This window comes from Triticum aestivum, chromosome 3A (genome assembly GCF_018294505.1).
Source record: "Triticum aestivum cultivar Chinese Spring chromosome 3A, IWGSC CS RefSeq v2.1, whole genome shotgun sequence".
Lineage (NCBI taxonomy): Eukaryota > Viridiplantae > Streptophyta > Magnoliopsida > Poales > Poaceae > Triticum > Triticum aestivum.
The window spans coordinates 441883189-441892645 of NC_057800.1; the positions used below are offsets into that span (position 1 = coordinate 441883189).

A 9457-nucleotide genomic window follows, 5' to 3' on the forward strand; every position below is an offset into this window, starting at 1 on the left:
AGTGGCCGGCATCCACCGGCCGTGGCGAGCCGCACGCCGCCGCGCGCACCGCACCCGGCCCTGGGGTGTTTGTCCGCACGCACGCGCTCCGCGCACTATTTGTTGCGCGTATAAGGAGGGCAGCAGGCACTGCCCATCTGCACAATGTCGACCGCCGCGGCTAACTGGTGCTACGCAACCGTAGTCGCGCCCCGTGCCCGCTCCTCCACCATCGTCGCCAGCCTCGGCACCCCCGCGCCCTCCAACTCCTCCTCCTTCCGCCCCAAGCTCATCAGGAACACCCCCGTCCAGGCCGCCCCCGTCGCACCCGCATTGGTACGTACTACGCACGTTCGCAGCTGCATGCACCATGCATATCGTTTCCTCTATCCGGCCGGCAGAGCCCTTGTTAAGCTTGGCTAAGTTTGGCACCATGGCGTGTCCTTTGCTGTTTTGGGAACGACGTACGTGGGTCACTCACGGGTCCCCTTGCTCCACGCCACATGCCTAGATCTTCTTCCCACAATATGGGAGAACGGCATGCAAGGTCTAGAGGTAACCAAAATGCATGTGATGGCTCAACCAAATGCACCTTATTTTCGACCTCAAAAAACCAAAACGCATTACTGCTGCACAGTTGACCAGCTCTGCACATGGGGCTTGCATGTCGCCATGATCCCCTATACTCTTGCAACCTTTTCTATTTATGCGAACGCAATCATTGAATATTATATATATGGATCTAACAGACAAAAGGCATTGTGTTTTTAGTCCTCTCTGCATCCACCATCAACATGCATGTCAACAAACTGGATAGAATATATGTGGGATGAACATGAACGGGTTTCCAGAGAGGTGGCCAGCGATAATGTTAGTTTAACACAATAATGTGCTCTGGGTTGAAAATAACTCCACAAAGTCTCAAGTGTACAGGACAAAGTTTATACTAGCGCATAAACATGTAGCGGCAGCTTTTCCTTAAAGCAATAAGGTGGAGTCTATCGGGCATTATTGCTAGGTAAGACTGAAAGGACACCAATTAAGCTAGGTCTACTCTATGTTTCTAGCACTCTCTTGGTTCTTGGAGAAAAATGACCATACTTTGGCTTTGATGTTGAGTAGTTTGACTTTGATCCGCAAAAGCTTGCAGAAATACTAACGACTAGGTCATCCACTGCGTCAGCTTCCTATTCTTTTTTTTTTTTTGATATAAGAAGCTTCCTGTTTTCCTCTTTTTGAGTTTTCAAACACCACCAAGGCAAGTTACTACACTAAATCCAACTCGAAGGATATAAGAAATCTTCATTTATTTCAATAAAACAAACAGTAAGTGCAGAAATATCAAATAATCTACATGAAACACGTTAACTATGGAGTCGTTAAGGCAGTTGTTACTTTGGCTTATCTAAGTAAGTAAAGTAAGGTACTCCTAAGCTAGGTCTACTCAATGTTTCCATTCTCTTGATTCTTGGAGAAAGATGTCCATCCTTTGTCTTGATGTTGAGTTGAGTAGTTTGACTTGGGATAGCAAAAGCTTGCAGAAATAACGACTAGGTCATCCACTCCGTCAGCTTCCTATGTTTCCTCTTTTCGAGTATTCAAACACCACCTATGCAAGCTACTACTACACTTAATCCAACCCGAATGTTATAACAAATCCTCATATTTATATTAATATTTCATTTGAAGGAAACAAAGAGCCAGTGCATTACCAAGCTTTTACGTAGGAGATTGTACATAAAAACGTGTTAACCATATGTAGGAGGAGGCCTGATATTTTGTTGGTATCAACGTCACAACGGTACACGTAGTGATGTGATATCGATGCAGAGGTTGAAGCTGATTGCAACCCTCAACCATGTGTGGTTGTAGTACCATATCCAGCTTCTCCAGCTGAGATGTCAACAAAGAAAGAATCCTGCATATATGTCGCCCCAATGTTTTAATCTTCTCTCGCAAAAAAATTAAAAATAATGTTTTAATCTTATTGGCAGTTCATTCTAAAGAATGGGCTGAAATATTATTTGGCATCATACATCATGCTCCATGCATGTAAAAAACGAGCAGAAACGCCGTTAAAGAAAAAGAAAGCAAGCAGTTGCCGTTGGACTTGGATCGGCGACTGCTTTGGGCAGCAGACGCGGGCCGGAAGGAGTCGTGGCGGAGATTCAGGAGGGCTCGTCGTCGACTGAGGAGGAGGGAGGGAGGGAGGGAGGGAGCAAGGTTCCAATAATTCAGGAAGCGGTGGTCTGGGCAGTTGGTACGGGAGGGATAGAGGCGTCAATTCAGGGGGCCCCGCAGGTGGAACTCGTGGCCGGGCGGCCCTTCCGCGGCCCCGGCATCTGGAATTAGCGTACCCGACGTTGGTTGAGTAGAGAGAGGAGCCCAGCACATTACTACCAATTGCCAATTTTCTTGTTGCCAATTGTCCTTGGATCTGGGAGCCGGTGATTACCCCAGGCCCACCTTCACCCATGCACCTGACCTGGGCAAGCGCAAGCGCTTCTGGCCTGGGGATCTGAGATACTACTGCTGCTCAACTAGGCACTAGGCAGGCAGCACACAATTGAAGGCATGTCCAACCTGCATATGCTTTGACTTGTGAACTGTGTCCACACCCTAGGCCTAGTGGCAATTGCATCACGCGCCAGCTACCGTCTTCCTTGTTTCGTAGTACAGTACTAGCTTTCTCTAGACGCATTTCCTCGTATTTATTTAATTCCATGAATAATAAGATTATAAAGTACTAGTACTCCAAAAGGATAAAGATAAGGATGCCCGGTCACCATGAATTCACGGGCTTAATGATCTGATCAAAACATACCAAAAGAAAGAAAGAGAAAGAGAACCGCTGCCATTGCGATGGGCCATTTGGCCACAAAGCCGGCCAGCCCCTCCTCCTTTGCTGCTAACTTCTTTCGTTGCCTTCTTCTTTCCACGTGCCGTGTTTGCCAGTAATCCATCCATCCATCCATCGGGGAGAAGAGAGAAAACCCAAAAGAGTAGAGTCGCGAACGCGAGCGCGATAGTTGAAGATGAGCGGCTGCCTGTGCCTCCCCTGCTGCTATAAGAAGCCCTCCGCCCCCGGTGGGGAGAACACAACTCCCCCAGCAGCAGCGATAGATTCTTCCTCCTCGTCACTCCTCCAGAAGCCTACCTACCATCCACCACCTCCTCCACCCTCCAACAAGGTCCGTCTCCCTCCTCTCCCTTCCTCCCCCTCCCCCACACACCACCCGTAAACTGCTCCATCCATCCATCCATCTCTTCTTTTTCCGTTTCCTTTTCGGCCGCCCCCCTTTCGATTCAGTTCACAGCTTGCCCTTTCAGCTTTTCTTTCTTTTTTGTTGCTGTTGTAAAGCATTTAGTTATCCTCTTGAATCGCCTTTGCTTGCGCACGCTCTCCCTTTCCGTGGGCACAGCTCTCTCTCTCTCTCTCTCTCTCTCTCTCGAAATTCGCATGATGCATATCGAGTGTTTATTTGTTTCTTCTTGCTGCGAGTGTGTGGCGACGCGACGGCAACTAATTTGGTGTTGATCCTCTCCTCTCCTCCCCTTGCAGATGGACGCCGCCGTGGAGCGCCTCAAGACCGGGTTCGAGAAGTTCAAGACCGAGGTCTACGAGTAAGTTCACCCCCAATCCTGTTCCTGTCCTGCCGCTTCGACTGATGATGGTTTCTTTGCTTCGATTTGAGTCTTCTTCTTCTTCTTCTTCTTCTTCTTCTTCTTCTTCTTCTTCTTCTTCTTCTTCTTCAACTGATTGTCTGTCCGTTTCCGTTTCCGTTTCCTCTTTGCAGCAAGAAGCCCGATTTCTTCGAGCCCCTCAAGGCCGGCCAGGCGCCCAAGGTATGTACCGCATCCATCATTTCCTTGAGCCAATGTTGTCTCTAGCAGCTGGAGTACTCTTGTTATATTTGTTCTGTTGTGGTAGCAGAAGAGTGTTTAGTCTTTAGCGCAGCAGCGGAAGAAGTCCTCTGTTCGCATTAGCCTGCCGTTCGGCGCATAACCCGGAACACACTCTGTGGGTGCCCATAGCATTTCCTGATGCGGTCAAAGCAGATGAAACGCTTGTCCTAATTGCATGGCCTGGCCGTAAGAGGGGACAGCTTGTCGCCATTGCCAGCCAGTTGATACTTGATACTAGGTTATGTGTTAACACAACCACTACTGTACTAGCGTACCAAAGATGGGCGGTAGGCAATCTCAGGCTGAAACCAGTACAGTTGTGGATCTCCCTCCGAATAAACCCCCACCTGTCGTGCACATCCAGGAAATCGGATCGCGCCGCGGTAACGACTCCCATGTGCACGGCGATGCCATGATATGATTTGGCTTATTGAGATGTTTTTTTTTTGACCCAAGGCTTATTGAGATGTCACCGTCTTTGTGGTCTTGTGGCATTAGAATATGGTTCTTTTTCCCCCTTTTCTGTTGTTGTAGCAGCTAGGATAAATTGACGCTCAGAATCTTGCAAGTACAAGAAGAAGCGTTTTATTTTCCCTCTCTTCTGGATTCTCTTCTCCATTGGCGTGCTTGCCAATGCAGTCGTTGAGGTTCCCTTGGCTGGCTGTGTTGAATTTCGATCCCAGCCGTCTCAGTTGCAGCTATCCTTTTTTCTTTGAGAAAAAATGGCCGTCACCCCGCACTATCGGAGTTGAAGATGAAGGTCTTTTGATGATGTCCATTTATATGGAAGCTTCATCATCTTGGCACCGGCCGCGTCGGACCCCACGCGCAAGAACCGTGAGCGGCAAGTCTTGCTCCGTCCTCGCTCGGGGTATTATTTATTGTAAGCAGAGAAGAAGTACTACCTGAGAACAGGGCATAGCTAGCTGGAGCTGCCAGTGTATGGCTATGGCGCTGCCGCTTTGCGTGGTACTCCATGATTAAGCAGGCCCTACCCTACCATGGAGGGGGCTATCAATCGGTGGACCACCCATTACAGTCACAGATTAATGCGTGTGTGGACGGAGCCTTACGAAAGAGTTTGGCGCCTACATACATATGTTTGGCCGTATCCTTTTAGAGATTGGCATATGCTTATCTTTATCAGTCAGGTTGGCCTATGCAAGCACCGAGTGCCTCTCGCAGCAGTACTACCTGACCTGAGAGATCGGTTAAGGCCCAAAGGCTGCTTTACAGGGAGACGGTAATACTGTAATCCACAGCTGATGATCCGTGCCACATCCCACAGCAGTGCTGCTACTGCAGGAAGAAAAGATCCTACAGTAGTACTTCCGGCGTGTCGCCATCGGAGGAGCAAGCTGCGGCGCGTGAGCAGTGGGCCTGGCTTCATTTCTTGCACAAGAAACCGCCGGTGGTCCTGTCTTCTTGATAACTCACACAAAGGCCTGGCCCATAATCAAGTCCTTCGTCGGGTCTGGTCTACTGTCACGCGTCATAATCAAGTGTTTAGTCGGTAATTTGGTTTGGAAATAGAAGCCTGTGTACTGTCCAGTAGGCGTGCCACGGAGGGAACCTTGCCGCTACTTGCTTGCCTCGCCTTTCTGTCTCCTGTGCCGTACGTCTCCGGTTCCTTCTCGCGAGCCCCTCTGCATGCCTCCCCTCTGGATAAAAAGTGGGTATGCTGGGCCGGAGACAGGTCAAAAGCGGCGGCCTTTAGCGCAAAGCTCTGTGTGTGTGTGTGTGTGTCAGAAGGAAGGATACGCCTACTCCACCTATCACTCGTATTATCAGCACATCTGCTTATATTTGTTTATGCGCTGAACAACGCATCTGCTTATCACTAACCACTGTGAGTGAAATGCTCGCTAATATAACACCCCACAAAGTGGATTCAGTGCTTATTATGCTTAGTACCACTAGTGGAGCATCTTTTCTTTTATTTTCTTTGTTCCTTGATGATGATGATTGACCTGGTGGTGGTGATTGGCTGCGCAGTACATGGTGTTCGCGTGCGCCGACTCCCGTGTGTGCCCCTCGGTCACCCTGGGCCTGGAGCCCGGCGAGGCCTTCACCATCCGCAACATCGCCAACATGGTCCCCTCCTACTGCAAGGTCCCGCCCCGTTTCTCTCTTCCTCTTTTTTTCTTTCTCATCGCCGAGCTGCATTTTTGACGATATTTCTTTGTCAACTACAGAACAAGTACGCCGGTGTTGGATCGGCCATCGAATACGCCGTCTGTGCTCTCAAGGTCAACTCCCTCCCCCTCTCTCTCTTTCTTTCTCTGGTGCTGTCGCTTCTAAAATAGGAGTGCCATAATGCATTATTGCCCTAGTGGACTTTGCTGTCACCCAACTACTAGTATAAGAACAAGTGAACATGGGCACTGTCTGTATTTTAGAGCGTGGCCTGATATGGACTTTACTTTCGGCTGCAGGTTGAGGTCATCGTGGTGATTGGCCACAGCCGCTGCGGTGGAATCAAGGCTCTGCTCTCACTCAAGGATGGCGCAGACGACTCCTTGTAAGTACCACTAGAGTAAAACGGCTCACATCTTACTCCAGCTAACGCTGCTACCGTCTCTCCGATCAGTTTCTGACTGTCTATTTGGTTGGTCTTGGTCAGCCACTTCGTCGAGGACTGGGTCAGGATCGGCTTCCCGGCCAAGAAGAAGGTGCAGACTGAGTGCGCCTCCATGCCTTTCGATGACCAGTGCACCGTCCTCGAAAAGGTTCGCACCATTGCCCATCTGCCATCTCATACTTTGCTCATATATTACTCCTATTGGCAGTACTGTAGACTTCGCAATTCTGCATGTGGTTTGTCTAACTGATGATTGGTACGCTGACCAAGGGATATTTCTGAATTGTTTCCACAGGAGGCAGTGAACGTGTCCCTCCAGAACCTCCTGACCTACCCGTTCGTCAAGGAGGGTGTGTCCAACGGAACCCTCAAGCTGGTCGGCGGTCACTACGACTTCGTCTCCGGCAAGTTCGAGACATGGGAGCAGTGAATCTTCCCCAGCGGTTAACTCCTATATATACATGCGAATGCAAACGCGTACATATATCAAGATATCGTCCGACCGACCGATGTGAATCCAATGCCATGGAGTGCGTACTCGTTGTTTTCCAGTACTGGATGCCGGGATGGCCCGATGTGAATTCGCCATAAGCAATAGAACCCTTTTTCTTTTACCATTTTCTGACGAGGAATTGTACTACCCGTGTGATGCATAATTTGATCGTCCTGTGATCAAAAGACATCATATATAAGTTTAATAATATTTTCATGAACAGTTTACCCCTTTTATTACCCTTTGTCCTTGTGGTTTTCCGTCTTGTGTCTGGCACTGCTTAGCTGTTTGCCCAACCCAAGAAACAGTTTGTACTACTGTATATCTGAAGGAACCGAAATTGACTAAAGGCAATATACAAACTTACTGAAAGATTTGAGGTCTTGCAGTAATGTCTTGATTACTAATGACCTCGACATCGGAATTACATAGTCGGTAATCTATGCTCATGTGTAGGAACTATCTTCAGTTTCATTTTTTTTTCAGAAAGAAAGGTCTGTCCACCTTTCGGACTCTTTTCATCCGTGAGTTGGATATTGTTTGTGCAAAACTAATAGTTGCGCTCAGCTCTGTCAGCTGTCAATTTCCAGTCTCCGGCGCCTTAGTGCATATCAGTCTAAAAGGATCCATCACATTTCATTACTCGGTGCAAAATGACAAACTTGAAAAATGCAATTGATGGAAAAAATTGACAAGACTATCTACGGAGTAGTATTACTTAAGCAAGTAGACATATATATACCACACACCATATTGACCAAAAAAAATGGAAGAGGGATCGAGGACTAAAAGGATAGAGGTATCTTTTTTTTGACATGAAGGATTGAGGTATCTGGGTTCTCCTGCTTCGATCTAGAGTGGCTGTGATTCATGTTTGAGCGCAGAAACGCGAGAGACTGGCAATTAACAGTAATGAAAACCGTGTCTTTGGGTTAGATGACTGTTATATATAGCACTTGAAGAGACAAATGTGAATAGGGAAACGCCTTTACAGGATATGTCGGTTTGAGTTGGAACCGATACGATGGTGGCTGAGGGCATGTACAATGGTGCTATCTTAGAAGTGCCATGTAGGATAAATGATGACGTGAAGGAGAGGGGACTCATAAGAAAAGGCGTGTCTTATCTTATTTAAGAGAAGACAAGAGATGATCTCTTAGCACAATATGTCCCACCACGTTTTTAGGAATGACTAGTTATTGAAGATAAGGCTAAGAAACGGCCCATTGTAGACATTTCATTTTGTCATCTCTAAAAATTACATGCACATATTAAGATAAGACTATCTTATCAACCATTGTACATGCCCTGAAAGGCAACCGCCTGCGATTTATTACAAGCAGGAGTTTAATCCCTTAATTGTAGTTAATTAATGGACCCTAATAACTGGGGAATGTTCAAAGGGGAGGAGGCATCTGCGAACTAATCCTTTCAAAGGGGGGGGGGTCGATTTCATTGACTGGAAAGAGCCCCCCCTATGTATCTTTTTTTAGGGGTGAAACAAACTTTATTCACCGAAAGCCACATGAAGTGGGATACAGCTCGAGTCGTGGGGTTGTCCCAACCAAATGTGGCGCCCTGGACCGAGATTAAGAGAGTACTTAGCTAGCCTGTGTGCTTCATAATTCATAGCACGACCTTCAAACGTAAAATTACATTGAAACATAGAAAGCTCTAAGAGTTATTTCATGGATGATAGACCCGTTCTTCCCTCTGCTGCCTTGAGAGATGTCCGATATTGTTTGTTTGGAGTCCGAGGCGACAACAAAATTCTGCAAATTAAGATCTTCTGCTAGCGCTAAAGCCTCTCGGCAGGCTATCGCCTCCAGTATCGCCGGTTCACATAGACCTGCGATCACGAGTGAGGAGCTCCCCAAATAATTTCCTTGTCTATCCCGACAGACAGCAACTGCCAATCCGCTCCTTCTAGTCCTCACGCCTGCATCCACATGAATTTTTGCAAAACCAGCAGGTGGGGCCTTCGGGCGAGTAGGGAGTGCAGTGGAAGCACCCCGCTGGGTTGTCGATCCTCTATTCTCATTCACCATATTTAGCTCCTCGATGAATCTCGTGACAAAGGCCTGGGTACCCTGCGGTGTTTGAAAAATTCCTTCATGAATCGCCTTACGCCGAGCCGTCCAAATAGCCCAGAGTGTGACAATCAGAAGAACGAACTGATCATATGGTAATGATTCCATCAGGGTAAACAACCACTGCTTAGCATTCGGCTCCGTCGATGTTACTAGCTTATGAGTTAGCTCCTCATCAACTAGTGCCCATGTGCATCTTGATGTAGTACAGCTGATCAAAGAATGCCGCCAAGAGTCCAGGGAGCCGCATAAACCACATGATGAGTCATCTGCCATATGTCTATGCGTCCTAATGTCCTCTGTGGACAGAGAATGTTTAGCTAATCTCCAAAGAAACATCTTTACCTTGGCTGGTACATGGGTTTTCCACATCCTCTTCCATGATCCTTCCTCAGCGACGCCCAGTTG

General features: G+C 47.8%; 1 protein-coding gene across 2 annotated transcripts; it reads left to right on the forward strand.

Moving 5' to 3' along the window:
* The first annotated feature begins 31 nt into the window (after nucleotides 1-31).
* Nucleotides 32-7195, forward strand: LOC123061567 (carbonic anhydrase, chloroplastic). Of its 2 annotated transcripts, XM_044484728.1 has the most exons (9): nucleotides 106-315; nucleotides 2935-3170; nucleotides 3542-3603; nucleotides 3777-3825; nucleotides 5881-5997; nucleotides 6081-6134; nucleotides 6321-6406; nucleotides 6509-6614; nucleotides 6762-7195. In XM_044484728.1, the coding sequence occupies exons 2-9, from the start codon at nucleotides 3015-3017 to the stop codon at nucleotides 6894-6896; spliced, it is 765 nt and encodes a 254-aa protein (XP_044340663.1). In that variant the 5' UTR covers nucleotides 106-315; nucleotides 2935-3014; the 3' UTR covers nucleotides 6897-7195. The 2 variants fall into 2 exon arrangements, with proteins under 2 accessions (XP_044340662.1, XP_044340663.1); XM_044484727.1 differs by lacking the exon at nucleotides 2935-3170 and having other exon boundaries at nucleotides 32-315.
* Nucleotides 7196-9457: the final 2262 nt, after the last annotated feature.

Excerpts from the sequence above, each read along its gene's own strand:
- LOC123061567 (XM_044484727.1), top strand. The coding sequence starts at position 145 with ATGTCGACCGCCGCGGCTAACTGGTGCTACGCAACCGTAGTCGCGCCC. Across the intron at positions 316-3,541 it reads CCCCCGTCGCACCCGCATTG|ATGGACGCCGCCGTGGAGCG; the intron begins GTACGTACTACG and ends CTCCCCTTGCAG. Across the intron at positions 6,615-6,761 it reads AGTGCACCGTCCTCGAAAAG|GAGGCAGTGAACGTGTCCCT; the intron begins GTTCGCACCATT and ends TTGTTTCCACAG.